This window comes from Zeus faber (genome assembly GCF_960531495.2).
Source record: "Zeus faber genome assembly, chromosome: 5".
In the NCBI taxonomy this organism is placed as follows: domain Eukaryota; kingdom Metazoa; phylum Chordata; class Actinopteri; order Zeiformes; family Zeidae; genus Zeus; species Zeus faber.
Genome location: NC_137192.1, coordinates 10,697,680 through 10,717,237, shown reverse-complemented (window position 1 = coordinate 10,717,237; position 19,558 = coordinate 10,697,680). Strand labels below are relative to the sequence as shown.

The 19,558-nt window shown below is 47.2% G+C and overlaps 1 protein-coding gene across 1 annotated transcript; it reads right to left on the bottom strand.

Moving 5' to 3' along the window:
• Positions 1-260: 260 nt before the first annotated feature.
• Positions 261-19,405, bottom strand: eogt (EGF domain-specific O-linked N-acetylglucosamine (GlcNAc) transferase). Its single transcript, XM_080000321.1, has 16 exons — positions 19,330-19,405; positions 18,730-18,987; positions 17,238-17,338; positions 16,962-17,070; positions 16,632-16,726; positions 16,407-16,511; positions 14,055-14,161; positions 13,437-13,540; positions 12,851-12,943; positions 11,076-11,147; positions 9,511-9,597; positions 3,195-3,263; positions 2,791-2,852; positions 2,483-2,602; positions 2,060-2,162; positions 261-1,463 (listed from the first exon to the last, which is right to left on the bottom strand). The coding sequence occupies exons 2-16, from the start codon at positions 18,931-18,933 to the stop codon at positions 1,323-1,325; spliced, it is 1,572 nt and encodes a 523-aa protein (XP_079856447.1). The 5' UTR covers positions 18,934-18,987; positions 19,330-19,405; the 3' UTR covers positions 261-1,322.
• Between the last annotated feature and the right edge of the window lie 153 nt (positions 19,406-19,558).

The following is a 19,558-nucleotide window of genomic DNA, read 5'->3' as shown; positions in this document are numbered from 1 at the left end:
GAACTATTGCCCCTTGACGTATAGCCCTTTTCCTCCTCATACATGAACACAGTATAATAATGAAATCTACCACAAAGAGCTGCTCGGCATCAGCAAAAACGGATGCTCCAAGTTCTGCCCTCCAAGGTCACTCGTAAAGGATGATTGATTAAAATCAAGTTGAATTACATCCCTGATGCGTAATATGGTGGAAAGAGACGCAGATACTTGCTTCAGCACTTTTACAATTATTTATTTCAAAATATTCCACAGCTGTTGAATATGAAATCATCCACAAGTCTGCGCACCGACCGAGAAAGGTCTGACTCAGTTCAACTTGGTTCCATTGATAAATAAAAGATCAAGCTCAAGCTCAAGAGGAGGCCAAAAGATGGGAAAATGATCTTCTGATCTTTCAGATCCCCCGTGCAGGCTTGCATGCAATTTGGGCTCGTTCCCTTTCAGACCAATTTACAGCATGGAAAGCGCAGCCATTTAAAAAAGGCTCTTGAAAAAAGTCCATCACAGACAGCTGGTAGAAGCACCCTGACCATTAGTGCCTTAAGCTGTTATTCAAGGATAATATCTCCTTTAATTGGTGAGGTCCTTTGGAATATATAATCGGTGTTTTCTCCTAAACCGAACAGACATCATCATGTATCAACACTTTATGACGTCTTACAGCAACATATGCATTTCCAGGCATTGACTCCTGGGGGTCTGGATTGGAGTAGATTTGGATTCTCACCGTGGAGTGTCGATTTACTTTGTAAACAATAACTTAACAATATCATGCAGGTTCAAATACGGCCAGACATCAGAATAACATTTCCCTTTTGCGTCACATATTTCTTATCTGTTCATTTTAGTATTGAGAAATGCACTGCTCTGTCCAATGGGGCAAATGTTGAAGCCTCAACAAAGTGGAATCTCCTTTTCGAAAACAGGAAGCTCACAATATAGTCAGACAGTCTTCATATCATATGTTACACTGGATGAAGCCGAATAGCGATAATGGTCGTGCACAGTCCACAAGAGTGAAGGCGACGCCCTGTAGCCAATGTTACCCTCTGCATGTGAAGACAGAAAGAAAGACACACGTGACTGAGTTTGTGGGTTTCCCGTTTTTGCTCTTTTTTTGGTGGGGCCTGAGTCGAAAATCAGCAACGCTATATCGCTTACACTTTTATCACTTTCAGTTCTCAGAGCTGAAAGTGTTTTGCCATGAGCGATACTTTGCGTCAATTCGGGGTCACCTCCTTAAAAAAAAAAAAAAAAACGATACACGCCAAAGAGCGCCGCATGTGAGTTTTTCGTCGACAGCTGCTCTCCTCGGCGAGGCTCTAGAGTTCATCGTGGCAGGGCCGCCACTTGGCGTGGTGCGTGACGTAGTCGACGGCCTCCAGCACCAGATGCATGAACTCCTCCACGTCAAAGGAGTAGTTGGTGAACTTGGGATGGTCTCCCAGCGTGGGGTGGTGACCCTGCGGGAGCAGAGAGAGGGGAGGAGAGGGACCGGTAAACCAGCGCGTCCAAACCTGGACGAGTCCCAGAGATCAGATTCCGTTTTTGTGCGCCCGTGTCGATGATCTTGCGGGAGGGCAGACGAGAAAAAAAACGGGCAATTTTTGACGCAAACAAGCACAACCTCAAGCGTGATGTTGTTTTTTATAAACATTCCCAGGAGGATTGTTAAAGGTTCCATTTGGCCAACAAAAGAGAGGCCCAACAATCCAAAATGAGCTCCCCAACAGCAGGTGAGCTAACTTTTTATGACACACATTTACCTGTAGAGCGGAGTGATACATAAGGTAGAATACCTCTTGTCCAATCAAATTACTCGACCGGAGCTAATTGGTGTATAAATGACAGTACACACCGCTATCTCCTCCTACTGGTAACTTGGTAACTATTAAATCCTGCTTGCGCGTGTGAGTGTGAGAGTGTGTGTGTGTGTGTTTGTGTGTGTGTGTGTGTGTGTGTGTGTGTGTGTGTGTGTGTGTGTGTCGTCGGTGAGATAAGTGAGATGAAGTGAAATAAAAGCTGGGAAACTAATGGCTGGGTGGGGAGTGTCCCCTACCTTGTCCTGTGGGAGTAATTTGTCCATTTTCTGCCAAGTCACGTACTGGATGCCCCGCAGTCGAGCCAAATCTCGATAGCAGCTCTCATCCTGACAATTATATCTGGGAGGGACAGATGCAGACACGTTATCTCTCTCTCGCGCTCTCTCTCTCTCTCTCTCTCTGTCTCTCTCTCTCTCTCTCTCCTGCCTCCATCCACCTTTATCCGTACTCCATCTCTCTCTTTATCTGCCTCGCTTCATACGGACTGATTTCCTTTCTCTCTGACACTCATAGACATGGGACAAAGCAGAAAAGAAACACACGCGCCCGCTGCCACACACCCAGACGCGATCGCACACCTTGTCTTGTATTACGCTATGTGTGGCCAGGAGTGGTGAATGCCTGGTTTAATTAGGAGATAATCCCACCGCGGAACTCACAGCTCAAAGACAACGGCCCAGTCGGGGAGGAAGAGGAGGTGCGTGAGGCCGGCACCGTGCATTCCTATGAAGATGTCAGAGTTGGAGGTGATCCTCAGCTGCTCCAGGAACGGAACATCCCTAAATAAAGACAAGACAAGGCGTAAAGAGTCCAACATCCGTCCTTTGCGTGGACCGGTTCCCACGATAAACAACCAAGTATCAGGGCGTTGTACTCATGATGGTGACGTCTAAAAACACAAGAATTTAATCACCTAGTAAACGTTATCCAATCCAAAGTAATCCAATCCAAACTTTTGTTTCCTTACTTGTATCTGAAGTCCACCACGGTGACCTCCAGTGAAGGCACGGTCTTGAGGGCGTTCACCAGCTTTAGAAACAACAGTGAGAGGTGTCCTCTGATCACGAGGGAGCCAACAATATCAACACCGGGTCGTTTAAATCGCCGGCCTTTGCTGTTTATAGCAAATAAAGTTAAAGCACTTGTGTGAGGCAGGCGGTAAATCAATGCCGTAAAGGCGGTGGCGGGCAAGAGTCGGTGACTGGGAGAGAGCGAGGGAAATCGCGAGTCGTCGAGAAGGAAGGAACGGGGGCGGGGCGGTGGCGGAGGAGGGTGTGGTGCGGGGAGAAGAGGAAAGCCCACGGTGAACGGGGGTTTGGGTATGAGTGAAGGAAAGAAAGAAAGACAGAAAGAAAGCGGCGGCGGACTCACCTGCACTTGGTTTAATATCCTCCTGTATTCCGTGCTGCGTGCCAGGAGGGTCACACGAACACGCCCCCTCTGAAAAAAACAGCAATGTGCCCAATAATCAGTCAGCCGAGGACAGAAGAGACAGACGCAAAGAGACGACGCTCAGTCACCGTCGCTGACGGTGACAAGTATCCCCTCTTCGCCGCCTTGAGGAGAACATTGGAAGAGGCTGGACTGACAATGTCGGTGTTTTGAAATTGAATGTGGTAGAAATATCTTTTCCTTGAAGAGTTTCTCAAGATGAGCCCGAGAAGAACCCACAACGCAACACAATCCGCTCCTGTACTGCCCCCTTGTGTCTGGAGAAGGACCTGTGAAAGCGTTTCTTTTGTTGTTGTTTTTTTAAGGCCCCCGGAGCGCGTACCAAAAATCGCAGTGGCATATGGGAGTAAACAATGAGCGTCGTAACCTGACACTGACTGCGCTAAATGCGCAGCGGCGACAGCGACAACAACCCACACCCTTGCCACCCTCTCACAATAGGCCTGCCAGACTACAGCGCCTTACGAGAGGCGATGAGGCTATAATGTATTCAGCGCAGACTTAATTTCTCCTCTTGCACGAAAGAACAATGGAAAAAAGAAAGAAAAACAAGCATTGAAGAGGTGCCACGGTGTGACACCAACCAAAGCATATTATGAAAAGAGGGCGATAGGGAGATGAATAAGTACCACGGAGGAGAGGAGCGGTACGAGGGTGTAGTGGCTGTGCCATTAATCTGAGGGATGAAAGGAGGAATGAAGGAAGGGGTCAGGGCTAGAAAGACCTCTCATTCAGCTGGCAGCCGGCTATCTTAGTAACCCTGCATCACTCCGGAAAGCATCTTAGCATATTCTTTTTGGAAACGCCTATGAATGCCCAATAAACTGATCCACAGACAGGGGAAAGCTATTGAGCCCTGCTGCTCGTAAAGATACAGTCAAGCGGTTGACTCGCATGATCATAAAGTTGGAGTGTTATACTGTAGGTCTACATGATAAAGAGGGAGGTGGGGATGTGACTGTAAGAATGAATGCCGAGGTGAAAGAACTGGTGGCTAAGTGTGTTAGTATTCCTTTGCAAGGGTACTGCTGGAAAGCTTTACATGTATGGCCGGATACACTTTTATAATTAGATATCCAATGTCAGGCGGTGAGAGGTATGCTCGTACAGAATTACCAATTTAAAGTTCTTATGCCTGGTTGAAAACCAAAGGTTATGGCACTTACTCCCCCAGGTTCAATGCCAGCATAAAAGGTGGCAAAAGAAAAATGCATTATTAATATAGAAATATCTTAAATTAATTTGGAATTAATGTGCAACATTTTTAAAATGCCTGAAAAAAACAAATATTCAAGAAATGTTCGTCATGCACTAATGCATCATTTATTTGGCAAGTTGTAAGGCAGTTGGAGCTGCAAGTTTAGTCTATGTTGATGAGTTGATAATTCAGCCACGGTAACGACACACGGCACAAAGCAATGGGCTGGTACAGATCCAGCACACTGCTGCTGTCAGTCACTGGGTGCATCAGTTGATGAACGGCGGCAGCTGGTGGTGCCACCACGGTGTGGAAGGAGCCCTCAAACCAGAGTGGTGGAAGGAGCTACCCAGCTTGTTACGCTCTGCAGATGCTCACAACCTTCAAGAAATATCTGATCCTCTCTTAGCTATGTCTAACTGTTCGAGTTTTTGTCGATGTTGACTGGTTTAAGTTGTTGTATTGACATAATTCACTAACAACATATGAGTACTTGTCATACCGCACTAACACATAAACAAAAAAAATGACGAATCAAACAACTTTTATTCCGATTCCTTAAAGCTATCTTTGCACTTGTATCTGGTTGAATTTAGAAACAGGTGCACACTTAAATTTGAGGTTGCTCCAATGGTCGATGTCTGCCTTGATTGTTTCTAGCCATTGTTTGAAGTCATCCTTCAAAGATTGATGTGACTTCCCAAACAGGGATCTGGGACTCCAACATCACCTGAATTTCGAGCTTCATTCTTGAGGGGGGAAATACATCTACACATAGTGAGTGTCCTTAGCGTTGTCCTATGAACGAAAATCGCCTGGATTGATAGGGGAAAGAAAAGCCCTGTTTGACCATGATGGGATGGTAATTAAGGTGTTAACTACGTCAAGACTACGATGACATAATGACAACATAATCAACCTGCTGCTGTCACTCGGCATTTGGATCACCTGACGACCCAACAACAGTCATACATCCCCACCCCGGTCAGATGGATTCAGCTGACGCCAGGCAGGTCCCTGGTGGTCTAGCGGTTAGGATTCGGCGCTCTCTGGGATGCGATGGAACAAGCGTAGGCGAAGAAAGCCCAAAACCAATACATTGTGGAAAACGATCGTAGTGTCTCTATCATAAAAGCCCTGTTTCGTCATGATGAGAATGGTAATTCAGGCTTTCAACCACTTGAAGATGAGGATTACGCAACCGCAACACGGTCATCCTGCTGCTGCCACTCAGCTGGGTGCATCGATGACCCAACAACGCTCATGCGTTCGACGTCAGATGGCTTGTCAACGCCTCGGGCAGCTCCCTGGTGGTCTAGTGGTTAGGATTCGGCGCTCTCACCGCCGCGGCCCGGGTTCGATTCCCGGCCAGGGAACTCTTCTTTATGCACCTGCTCCTGGCTGTGCCCCCGGAGGACGGACAAGCCAGGGATGGGTTAAACGCAGAGGCCTCACTTCACCGGCCACCATCCAAAGCGTGTGCGTGTGTGTGTGTGTGTTGTAGTGTGGTGTGGTGTGCTGTGTGACGATTAAAGATTGTTCTTCTTACTCCTACCGTCCAGGAAATGGCCGGCTTGCAGTTAATTATTCAATTCATATATTTGCTTCTATTACACAATTTAACACTATCAGAGGTGGAAAGAAATCACAGAAAGCACAAATACTTCTGGATATGGATATGACAAGTACTTTTACCTAAAAGTAAATAAGTATGTAAGTACTTGCAAAGACTCCGACGCAGTCTCCCAGGTACTGCACACCACACTCTGAGACACTCTGAGACATCTCAGATTTCAACACCACAGTCCCCAGACTGGCTGTCAAGCTGCTGGAGCTAGGACTGGACCCTCCGCTGTGCGCCTGGATCCTGGACTCCCTCACTGCCGGGCACCAGCTGGTTGGGGTGGGGAGGCACACGTCCAGCTCCCTCACCCTGCACACAGGATCCCCCTCAGGGCTGCGTCCTCAGCCCCCTACTGTACTCCCTGTACACACATGACTGTGTGGCCAGGTCCAGCTCCAACACCATCATCAACTTTGCTGATGACAGCGTCGTGGTCGTGGGCCTGATCACCGACAACGATGAGAAGGCCTACCGTGTGGAGGTGGCTGACCTGTCACTCTTTTGCCAGGACAACAGCCTCCACCTGAACGTCAGCAAAACTAAGGCGCTGATTGTGGACTTTAGGAGGGGATTTCAACCAAGGACGCACGCCCCGTTGGTGATTAATGGGACTTCTGTCGACAGGGTGAGCAGCTTCAAGTACCTGGGAGTCCACATCACGGAGGATTTCACTGCACACACAGACACTCTGGTGAGAAAGGCGAGGCAGCGTCTTCACCACCTCAGGCAGCCGAAGAAATTGAGGGTCTCGTTCAGGATCCTCAAGTCCTTCTACTGTGGAGCGGTGGAGAGCATCCTGACAGGCAACATCACTGCCTGGTTTCGGAACCGTACTGCTCAGGACAGACGGGCCCTGCAGAGGGTGGTGCATTCAGCCGAAGGAACCACTGGAACTCCCTTTCCCTTCCTGCAGGACTTATACACCAGGAGGTGTAGTCGCAGAGCACGCAGGATCATGAAGGATCCTCACCACCCCAACAACGGACTGTTCCAGCTGCTGCGGTCGGGCAAGCGCCTCCGTAGTCACACAGCAAGGACAGAGAGACTGAGACAGAGTTTCTTCCCGCAAGCCGCTGAACTCACTATTGGTCCTCACTGAGACACAAACATAGGCCCCACAGCCTTACTGTACCGTATGTTGCAAACTGTACTGCATTCTGTATCACTGTACAGGGTTATAGCATACTGTGCTTTATTGCTGTTCTGTTCAGTGTTACTGTATTGCTGTGACATACTGCTGTATAACTCTCCACACACACTACCTCACTTTATTCACATGCCACTTCCCGGCACATATCTGTATACAGTGGTACCTCGACTTACGACTGCATCTACTTACGACTAATCCAAGATAGGAGCAGCGATAGTCGCGAAAATTTGTATCGACTTGTGACCGACTGCTCCAAGATACGACCGTGGAAATTTGCAGTTGGCGCGTGGGCGGCCATGTTCGTTGCTAGTCAGCGGGCGACCTACATCGTGTGTGCACGTAGTTCGTGGCTTATCGATATTTTTTTCATATTAACTGTGTTTGTGCTGTGTATTTTTTTTTTTTTTTTGTATTTTGTTTTATTTTGTTTGTTTTCACCCTTCATGATGAGTCCCAAGAAGAAGGATGACGAGAAAAAGAAAAAGGCAATGACTCCCATTGAAGCAGGAGGAAATCATAGAAAAATATGAGCGTGGTGTGCGCACGACTTCCACCATCGCAACCATCCTTAAGAAGAAGGAAGAGTTCAAGAAGGCTGATGTGGCGGAGGGCGTTGGCATCCTGACGAAGTTGCGGCCAAAACTACTGGATGAAGTTGAGAAGTTGCTGCTTACTTGGGTGAATGAAAAGCAGTTGATAGGAGATCCGGTCACCGAAGAAATTCTTGGTGAAAAGGCAAGGCGACTGTACAAAGATGTACGGCAACAAAACTCCCGGGATATCTGAAGAGGAGAGGTTCAAGGCTAGTCACAGTGGTGTTGCTCACGGAGAGGCAGCCAGTTCAGATAGAATACCTTAAGGAATTAGAGGAATTCATCGACGAAAATCGCTTGATCCCTCAGCAGTTATTCAACTGGATGAAACTGGATTATTCTGGAAAAAGCTTCCAAATAGGGCTTACATCACTGCCGAAGAGTCAACGATGCCCGGCCATAAGCCCATGAAAGACCATCTCACACTTTGTGTCCGTGCGAATGCGAGTGGTGACCTGAAGATTGAGCTTTGAAATTGATGAAGACGACATAGAAGACCTGGTAAAGGAGCACAGTGACAAACTAACGACAGAGGAAGTCCAACAGCGGCAAGGAAAACAAGTGAGGCAGTTGTAGAAAGAGGTTTCTTCGGAGGAGGAGGTAGAGGAAGTGATATCAAATGTCAATTTACAGTCGTTCTTTCAGGATTGGGAGAAATTTGAGGAGTTTGCTAGAAAACATCACCCAAATAAAGAAGTGGTAAATCGTCAACTTGTGTAATGATAAGGTTGTGGCATATTTTGAAGCCATTGAAAAGCGTAGGCAAAAGCAAGTGACGATTGAACGCTACCTAAAAAAAAGTGAGGTTCAAAGTGGTGTGAAAAAGGCCAAATGAAGATGTGATGGAAGGAAATAAGAAATCTAAAATTGAAAAATGTTAATGAGGAGGCTTCACCCCCCTCCTCTATGCAGTAACCCCTCATCTCCTCCTCCACACTCTTCGTCTCCAGTACGCCATCGGTCGTCACAAAAAAAGGTAAGGTGCCAATTCAAATTACTGTACAGTGTTATTTATTATTTTTCATAATGCTTACTTATTGTTTATAACTTCCAGTATGGTTTCACGTGAAAAAGGTTCAAATCGAGTGTACATTTATTATGTTTAGGTGCACGGAACGAATTCGATGAGTTACCATTAATTTATATGGGAAAAACTGCTTCGACATACGACTGTTTTAACACACGACCGTTCTTATAGAACGAATTACAGTCGTAAGTCGAGGTACCACTGTATACATAATAGCCTATTCGTTTTATTTCGATTTTGTATTCATACTTTGTGAGTTAATAAGTTAGCTATTGTGCCAGTTGGTACTTATTCTGCATAATCTCTGGGTGCGTTGCAATGTCATTTCACTACATATATGTATGCTCGTATGTATATGTTTGTGACAAATAAACATGTCAATGTTGTACTTTAACTTCTACTAGATTTTATGTCAGAGTGTATATACTCTTACTTCAGAGAAAATTAGTACTTTCGCCATCATTGAAAAAAGTACACATCATCGCACTAAATCGCTTGTTTGACTGCATCAATTTTTGCATTCTTCACATTGTTTCACAATGAACTCCCGCCTTCTGGAGCGGCTGTATGAACAGTCAGTCTTCCTGTCTATCTGTCAGTTCATCCCTTCCTCCATCGCCTCACTTCCTGACATTGTGCCTACCTTGGACCCTTCCTGGTGGATGTTAAGTCGATGGAGGACATGTTGGGAGAAGGCCCTGAACATCCCCTCACTGTGGCAGTCTGAGATCTGAAAAAAGCCCAACAACACATTGGGAAGTGCTATTTCATCAATAGTAACATGGTCATTTCAAGGCCTTAAATCTTAAAAGTATGAGATAATTGTTTTCTCAGTAACAGTCTGAAAGTGCAATTTCACATGGGATGAATTGAATACGAATATCATACACAAAATCTACTCCCCGGGCGCGTCCACGTATGCTGCCACTGCTCCTGGCTGTGCCCCCGGAGGAAGGACAAGCCAAGGATGGGTCAAAAGCAGAGAATCCATTTCACCGGCCACCATCAAAGCATGTGCATGTGTGTGTGTGTGCAAGCATGTGTTGTAGTGTGGTGTGTTGCGTGATAAATAAAGACTGTTTCTTCTTCTTCTTCTTACTTGGATACTTCCTCGTCAGCTCAGTTCTAAACTTGAGACTGAATGTTCTACACATTTAAACTCTATAAACATTATTAGCAGTACAACAGAGCTGAAAAAAGGTGAAATCAAAGGAAAGCCACTTTCTGAATTTAAGGTGAACTGAAAACTTGATAGAACCACAGTCTAAAGGCCCCCTTTCCAGACCAGGGTCTGTTGGATATTTTGCCAAAAAAACTAAAACAAAATAAGAACAAAAAAAATAATAATAATAATAAAAAAAATAAAAATAAAATAAAAATAAAATAATAATAATAATAATAATAATAATAATAATAATAATAATAATAATAATAATATTTCATTAAATTAATTTCAATTTAGAAATAACATTATATAAAAACTGTAATTTTAAAAATTGAATTTTATAATTTTACATTTAAAAATAAAATTATATAAGAATTGTAATTTTAATATATAATTTTATCATTTTAATATAAATTCCTTCACAGACCTCAGTTTGTACATACATGTACAAGTCCATAGTGATGCAGAATGAAATCAGTAATACAACCAGCAACCCTCAGCTAAAAACACCTTGCACAGCATCTCTGTGAAGCCTATGCACATGCCAGATTTGTGAATCTCTCCTAGACACAAGGCACCGGGGCAATAAATGCGAGCACATGAATATAAACATGATGAGAACAGCAAGGGCAATCACGAATATCAGCCATGGGGCTAAGCTATCAATATGTCACACCTCAAGGCTGGAGCCCTGTGCCGATACACATTAATGACTGAATCATCTTTCCACAAATCACCTCGAAATTATCATTTAAATAGCATATCCACCGGACAACGTATTGAATACCTTGCATTAATATTTGACCCTAATTGACTTGTTTGGGGTAAAACACCATGTCTGCATTGTGTGCAGAATGCATAGGGGTGAAGAACAGGGTAGAAAACACTGCCTGGATTGTGTGATACAAATATATGAAAACAAATAAGTGAAATCCTGGTGTAAGGCACTATGTTAAAAGTAAATGTGATTAATACGAAGACATCTAATGCGTGGTACATCCTTGCATGCACACCAACACACAAACACAGACGCACTGACGTACCAGAGGAGTGTTGTAAAATAGGCCATATCTCATCCTCGGGAGAAGAGAGAAGAAGGCATCTTTGAAACACACCTGTCGGTTGTGCACGAAAAAGTGGGTTAGCGTTCGGTATGCCTGTCACAGGAAACTCATTAATAAAGGACAAAAATAAACAGCACAAAACTATTTCATTGTATATGTTGCTTTCCAGACCTTAAGGAAGTTCAGATTACACCCTGAAACACTGAGTAACACCCTGTGACATAATACTAAACGTAAGAGTGGGTATGGGGGAACCTGGATTGTTACAGTCACAGAACATGGATTGTGCAGGCTCCCAACCTGGGGGCCGCTCCGCTGCTGCGGATCGGGCGAATCAATGGGGGCTCCGCTAGTTCGTCCGATCCAGGACCAGGAAGTAATTTAGGGTTTGTTTTCCCCCCGCGGTGAGGGAGATGCGCGCTTCGAGGGACACGCGCGCGGACCGGGGGCGAGACGAGCGCTGGGCGCGGCGAGCCGGACCCGTCGCGGCAGCAGTGAGCCTAAACTCTAAAAGCCCTTCTGGACTTTTTTGCCAGCGAGCCGTCAATTTTTCCCCTTTTGGCCCACGAGCCTTTTGGTTAAATAATTAATAACTACACGCCAACAGGCGCCGTTTTGCCTCCACCCGCCTCCTCCCTCTCATTGCCTGGCCTTGGGCCAGAACACACGTCCACATCCAGTTTTGCTCTTTTCTCACTAAATTGGATAAAGTGTACCAAAATAACTCTTTGCCAAAGCTACATTTCACGAAACACTGGGCCAAATCCCGAACACCACTGGTGTCACTATTTTTTTTAATGATTTTGTGGATAATTGTTTCTACAAATGCAAGTTAAGTCAATTTAGCATTTGGTTTGTCCTTTTCAAAGACATTCAACTATCCCTCTAATTAAATCCCTCTAATCATCAAATCTAAGTCGTTTGTTTCGCAGATAAAGTAGCAGGAACGAGCGCTCCAAGCATTCTGCTCCGTGACACAAATCTGGAGCTGTGATTGGCAGCGTGAGGCAGCGTGACGCCGGCAGTAGGAGCAGCGTTTTATTGACATCCGTTCGCCCGAAAAGAAACTCCTGATCCAGACACTCACTGCGCTCAGGTTGGTTGTTGATTTGGCTCGCATTGGAAGCAGATTTTCCCAGTACAATACAAGATTATGCGCTGCATTAAACGAGGTGGTGTGCGCGGCATAAAAAATACAGAAATGCGTAAATACCGGATTTGGCATCCCCTCACAAACTCGCCCTCCGGTGCGCGCGTCGCCGTGAAATGGTTCTACCGACATGTTTGCAGGTTGAAAATAACTGTTATTCACTTTCCCACAACAGGAGAATAGTGTCATCAACGATTAAGGAAAATGCTATTTGCTTCTTTTCAGATGAATATTTTGGGTAGTTGGATGGATTGAGTAGTTAACGACAGACAACCGCAATGTCTCGTTAAGTGCGGAGGACCTTCGTATGGTGGTGAAAATGTGGAACCGAATAAGGCTTTTAAATATCGGCCGTAGTACAGCTCGGTGGGGCTCTGTCTCAACAACATAAAAAGTTGTGGAGTGGGAAAAGAGCAAAAACACGTCACTTCACTGAGAAATGAAGAGGGTTTAGAAACACACCAAATCGCTAATGACAGTTTTGATCGAAAATATTGTGACGTCACTTCCAAGCCGAATCCGCCAGCCCTGGGAGGCACCACCGATGCCCGGAGACATTTTAAAGGCGTTACCAGTTCCTTCGGGAAGGGGCCGAGACATTTACCCTTTTGGAATCGTAGGTCTTCAGGTGGATGACATCATAATCTGTGAAGACCTTCCACGTGTCGGAGAACAAATCTCCGTATCCATGGAAACTCTGAGAGGAGATGTAAGGCACAGCATTAAGACTTGTCCAAACAAAACGCTTCAACTAATTTCCCGCAGGCACTCTCAAAAGCAAAGGCAACATCCACCTGTTTGCGATGTTCCCCGGATTTACTGCTCTTCTTTGTCAGTGTTTTTTAACCTCGCTGTGCCGCCGCCCCCCCCCAATATGCGATATAAGCAATATGCGGGATAAGCCCGCCCGTAAATCATTCTGTTGTTCGACCAAATTGCCTCCCCTTGACGCCTTCTGCCGGCATGAAGAAAAAAAAAAAAAAAAAACAGGACATCAAGGGTGCGCGACTATTCTGACAAACAACAGGTGTTTGGTTCCGGTTTCACAGGGAAGCAATTATTTCTGTTTGACTGTTAGATGACCTGAGGGTAAAAACACGTGGCCTCAACTCAAACTTCGTCATAAGTAACGGTCACCCCCCCCCCCCCGACGAGCCCCAGTGCGTGGTACGCGGCCCCCCGCTACCCACCGTGTCCCACATGAGGACGTGGATGTCCGAGCTGAAGGAGTTGTTGATGTGCTGGGAGATGTACAGGTTGACAAAGTCGCAGAAGTGGTGGTACATGTTCACTCCTGTCGAAAAAGAGGTGAGCATTTAGGTGCTGCCGCCTTCTCATGCCTCCCCGTACGGCGGCAGGACGCACGCCGGATTCAAGCCGCCGACGCGTTTCGCGAACGACCTCCAGATGGTCAAAACGAGACAAACTCTTGAAGTAGGCTGTGAATATTCCACCCCGATTTGTCTTTCATTCGACTTTTGATTCGGGCCGGGAAGTTCGTTGCGCATGCACAAATGTGTTAAATGTGTTTAAAACCCCATTAAGTTCTGTCAAACAACAGGGCCGGAGCTCACGGTTCGATTTAGATGCAAAGGGTCACAAGACTTGATCGACTTTATACAGAACAAAAATCCCTGCCTACTTTTCACTGTACCGTCTGATGTCCATTGCAAACCCAGTGTAATGCAGAACATGAAATATTTACATGCATCCGTGATGACGGCGGCACTTCATTTGAAGTGGAACATTTTCAAATCGCATCGCGGAGTCGAAACACTGGGATTGCAACGGATCCGGCGGGCGCTTACCAGCGTCCAGCTTCATGAAGACGGTGGGCTTTTCGATGACGAGGTCACAGTGTCCATCCTCAACGGGCTGGAAGTCCAGCTCCGTGTACGTCTGCAGCTCAGCGAACCTGACAGAGAATCGAAACTCGCATCAGTTGGTGACCATGAACAGTGCAGCGACACATGATGAAGAGAAGTCCAAGACCAGTCCAAGACCATGTGTCATGGTCTTGGACTGGTCTGGACTTCTCTTCAACCAAACACACAAAAAAGAAACAACATTTTCTTTCACTGTGGCTTTTCCTTTCTATAAGGTATTCCGTGGAGGATAAGGGAGGAGAAAAGTTTATCGGGGGGGGGGGGGGGGCCTTTCGTACTCTCCGGGAAATAGTTTGGCTCTGCACAGCTGATATTTATCACACCGCAAGCAGCCATAAGATTTTCTACTCAAAAAAAAAGAACGAGTGGAAAAATCAAAAGGCACGAGCCAGCCAGGAGTCGAACCTAGAATCTTCTGATCCGTAGTCAGACGCGTTATCCATTGCGCCACTGGCCCACTGAGCAGCAAAAGTCGTCTGACAAAACACGAGCGTGGGCCGCAGAGGTGGCCCCTGACGCGCATGACCCCACTCCCTGCAGAGGGGGTGCATCGGTGACCTCTTGACCTTTCCCGGCCGCCGACCTCATCACGCACGGGAGCAGAGAAGGAATTCGGCTACCTCAAGTCAACGAGTTGAGCTGACGGTGTTGAGCAGGGATCCGGACGAGGCGGTGGTCCAAATCTCGGGGGAATAACCGCTCGCGTTTTTGCGAAGAGTGGTATAAAAAAAGTAGAAAGACAACCGTCAACACGACTGTTCAACCAAGACCTTCGGGATCATCGGCCCCCCTACTCCAATCGCTCCGATGCCTTGTGGTAACATTACGATCAGAGCAAGCTCCTTACAGGTAAGAACCATTACCACCTCATCACTCCATTCAGGCCAGCGGGGCGAGGTTTCTCCTTCTTTTGGCCGCTTTGGTTATGGGCGGGTTTGTTTTGCGCTCCAACATCACTTCGGGGCTCAGTGTTTTTGTTAAGTATCTTCGTGAGACGATGACCAGAGTTGGCCGACCCCGCTACCTGACCTGAGTTTCTGGGCGGGGCGGACCGGATCGAATTCACTTTTTCATCGCCGATAGCTGGAGGAAAAAAAGGCAAACGAGGCGGGGCGGGAAACGCGGGGTCGGGCTCAGGTCCACAGCGGCGAGGAAAGACACAAGATCGTTTGAAGTATCTTTCGGCAACCCCAGCAGCCGCGTTGCACTGTCGCCGACACTCGCTGACCTGCGCGCCGAGCTGAGTCAGAAAGAGGAAAACCTCTCTGGGACCGATGGGACTTCTAGCCACAACATATACAGAGTCCCGGAGAACCGGCAGCACACGGCGCCCCGGCATGAGGGAGAACAGACGACACCAAGTGTGCTCGTGCGCCCGCGCTCGCTCTCTCTCTCTCTCTCGCCCTCTCTTTTCATATGCAAAGTAAAGACTGAGCTGGTGTGAACGATGTGGGACCCTGCGCAAGAACAAGCGGTCAGCCAAAGTTTGGGGCTAGATCTCCGCCACGGTGGAGTCACCGCCGCCGCCTTCCAATACCTTGTTGTGATCATTTTGGGAGATGGCGATAGCTGTGCGGCTCGAAATGCACGTTTTCTGGACTTTTCTCTATTTTCCCCTTCATCTACCGCAGTCTGCTCACGTGGCCGACTCAGTTTCCTACTGTCGCCCCCTTAGATCATTTTCAATCACACATTCGGGGCAAACATGTTATTTGTTCATTGATCGCATTACATACATTTCCCCTCCAAAAACCAGTGAATATAATGATATTATAGTCTATCATGGATATCATCGTTTTAATGTGACATCACCATGCCTGGGTTTAGGGTTCGTCGAAACAATGCTTTAGTCATGAAAAGCCAGCCAAGTTAGTTAGTTAGCAAGCCTGTTCGTTTTTTTTTTTTTTGTTTTTTATAAATTCACTTTATAATTTACCTGATTGCTTCTGTAAAGCCCTCAATCTTATCAACTATGTTGGAGGATGGAGTATCTGTATCTGTAGTAATGTCACGTTGTACCTGTATGGACGCACTCTGGTGGTGTTACCTGGTACTGCATGCACCAAATCACGTGCCGCCAGCTGCCGTGCGCGTCACACATTCCACAAAACAACTTCCCAGGGCAGCCCCGCCAGCCTCCCTGGTGGTCTAGTGGTTAGGATTCGGCGCTCTCACCGCCGCGGCCCGGGTTCGATTCCCGGTCAGGGAACGCGCCTTTTGATTTAAACCCCCTTTTTTTGGGGGGGGGTCTTAAACGTTTCGGACAGGCCTTACCAGGACTGCAGAGGGCTCTTGTGGTCTCCGCCGGCGGCCAGCGCGCGCTTGTTCAGGCTGCAACGCCCGCCAATCTCTCCCTTTTGGATGAAATCCTCATTATACCTACACCGCGAACACAAATCGGGGGTTGGGAAGAAATACAGGAGGGCATGTGTGCTGTGAAGGATCCGCGCCGAGACTTTCCGCAGCCAGACTTTTTTTTCCCCCCTCGGCGCTACTGACCTTTCGTGACCTCTGCGGGGTCTCCGCAAGTCCAGGTAAAGGTTGCTAGCCCTGCAGAACCGGGTGTGGCCGCTGCATCTCAACGATGAGTCGCCCTGGAATGAGAATTTGAGCTTATCACCCCTTTAAGAGCCCGACGCTTTAAGGAATGTGCGAAAATAGCTGGAAATACTTTCATGTTGATGGATCCAAACTCATGTCCATTGTACTCTACATTTCTATCTATCGTGTTGATATTAGACTTGAAAGAGAAGATCCGTGCCGCCCCCTGTTGTTTTTTCCTGTTGACTCTGCGGGCCCGTGGGAACTAAGGAAACGAGGTGGACTTACAGGCCCGCTGGCCTTGCACAGAGTCTTCATCTCAGCGAGGTGCTCCCTGACGTAGCCAAAGTCCGCCTGCTTCCAGAACAGCTCCTGGGCCGCCTCCAGAGAAGGAGCCCTGAAGGCCCTCAACCACAGAGAGACATTCAGGATTTTTCTGTGAGGTTTACATGATATCAAAGGCTGTCTGCTGGTAGGTGTTGGAATACTGAACTTTAGTCCAGAGGACAAAATGACAAAATCATCAATTGTGTGTTTGTGGCTACGCGTCGTGAGAAAATATACCATCTCGAGTCGACTTTGGAGCAGACCGGGTAACTAAAGCGCTTCTCCGGAACGCAGGTCTTCTCGTAGCCCCAGCAGGCCGACAAATACAGCAGTGCATCCTGTGCGTAGGAAAAGGGGAAGAATGAAGTCGGAGTTCCTTACTACTTTATCACCTAATCTATAAAATAAATCAAAAACTGGTATCAATGTCAAACTAACACCCCTTTCCCACTGCAACAATAAACCCGGTAAGACCAGGTAAAATCCGGCATTTGTCACCAGCGGGAAAATTCAAACCTGGCCTCTCATGACCCTGCAAAACACACAGGTTTTAATGGGCTCCACCTCCGATCAGCTCTGATGTGAACGGGACACCCGGGCCGACGCGCTCATTTTGGCCCCTTTACCGGCGCGATGCGACGCACGTTGAAATTCCGCTGGCGTTTAAATTGACAGGAATATCCGTGTATGATTCAATCATTTCACATCCCATTTACGATCCTAAATCAGAAGTTGACTTTTTTTTCCGAATGGGGGACCATGAAATGTTGTGAGTGTGGGGGTCGCACTGTGGGGGGCACAGCGAGAGAACCCCCACGCTCCGAGTCACTCCAGTCTCCTCTACGGTTTTGTTCCCAATCGCACTGGAACCATGACACACGTTCGACGTGTTCGTGACGTCGAGCGTGAGGCACCAGAAAAAAATTGGCATTTCTCCTGACAATGGGAAAGGTGTCAATCGCCTATTTTGGCGGGTTTAAAAAAAAACTGTAAAACCTGCTCAATTTGGTGTGAAAACGGTACAAGTTACATTACATAGCAGGTCCACAGCCAGTGCAGGCTGGAGGATGTTTTGACTCAAAATGGACCATGAAAGGGTAATAACGACACATAGCTTGTATCTTAACACCTTTGATTAGGTCTGTGATCTTTCAGTGACTTGGACACTTACAACCCAAAATTTGTTTTATGCAGATAACCGCACTGAAGCAATTGAATTTGAATTTCAGCCTGGTACTCCAGATTTCACTTTGCCCAAGATCTGACCCAATTTTTAATTTTTTTTAATTTTATTTACACCATCAATTATGAGCCAGTAAATATACATATTTGAATGATCGAAAATAACTTTCTCTTTGATTTTTCCCACGCCTCTTTTCCAAATATCTCTTTCCGAAGACATGACATCACAGGTGACAAGACCTATCTTGAAAATGGCTCTAGGTGTAGTGCGCAGTGTTGTCACTACTGGTGTTGAGCGAACTTCCATAAAACAGGAACACAGCGTGTTTCTGGAATTTAGGGATACACACATTTAGTGATATAAGTTCAGCAGTTTCCAAGTCACGTTATGAAACGGGTTCCACTCCCAAGTGCAACAAGCCCCCTATAGCACAGCGGAAAAATAGCAGAACATCGATAACTGGATGCAGCCATACCACGCGAGCCCACCCCGTGATCACACACGGAGGGGGAAAAAAAAAAAAGACTCAAGGAGTCCATATCTTACTTTAAAAGGGCAGAGCGGGTCCAAGCGGCAGTGCTTGGCCACCCTCTTGTTGCTGTGGAGGAAGTAGGGAATGTGTTCCGGCGGCAGAGAGAGGCCGCTGTAGTTGAACAGCGGTGTCGGTGCTTTGTGGCCGGTGTTCCAGGGCTTCTCGGCAGCGACCGCGGCGAAAGAAACGACTATGCCCAACGCCACCGGCAGCAGCATAGTCAGACGGGCCACACACACACATGTGAGACAAACACAGCTCTTCACAGCACGCTGAAAAAGAAAGAGAGGGAGAGAGAGAGCGAGAGAGAGGGGGAGAGAGGGATGGGTGGATGGGGAGCGAGGGATGGAGTCGGAGGCGGTGTGATATCGGCCGGGAGCCCCGCGCCGCCGTGTGCAAGTGTGTGGGCGCGAGCGGGAGGGCGGGAACTTCGCTCCAGGGAGGTTTTGTGCGCCACAAAAGGGCGCTGGGGTGGCAGGAAATATAAGTGACATTCTTCCTTCCATTGTTTCAGCGCTCACAGCTGGAAAAGGTGGAGGCTGAGTTTGCACAAAAAGAAGGGGGGGAGGGGGGGTGGTGGGGTCGCTCCTTAGCGAGTTAAGCGGAACTGGTACCTCAAGGGCTGTGCATCCTGGACCCCCGTAAGGGACGTCTGCCTTTTGAGCAAGGCGCCGTCAGCTGGGATTATCGGGAACACCCTTGTGACAAAAAGACGAAACGAAGCTCCATGAGCCGATAGCAAACATCGCAACGCAATTGCTGTTTATGCAGCCATCAAACGCTGAGATAAGTCTTATCCGCGTCATCCGGCGTCAGCAGAGGAAACCAACCATTAAAAGAAAA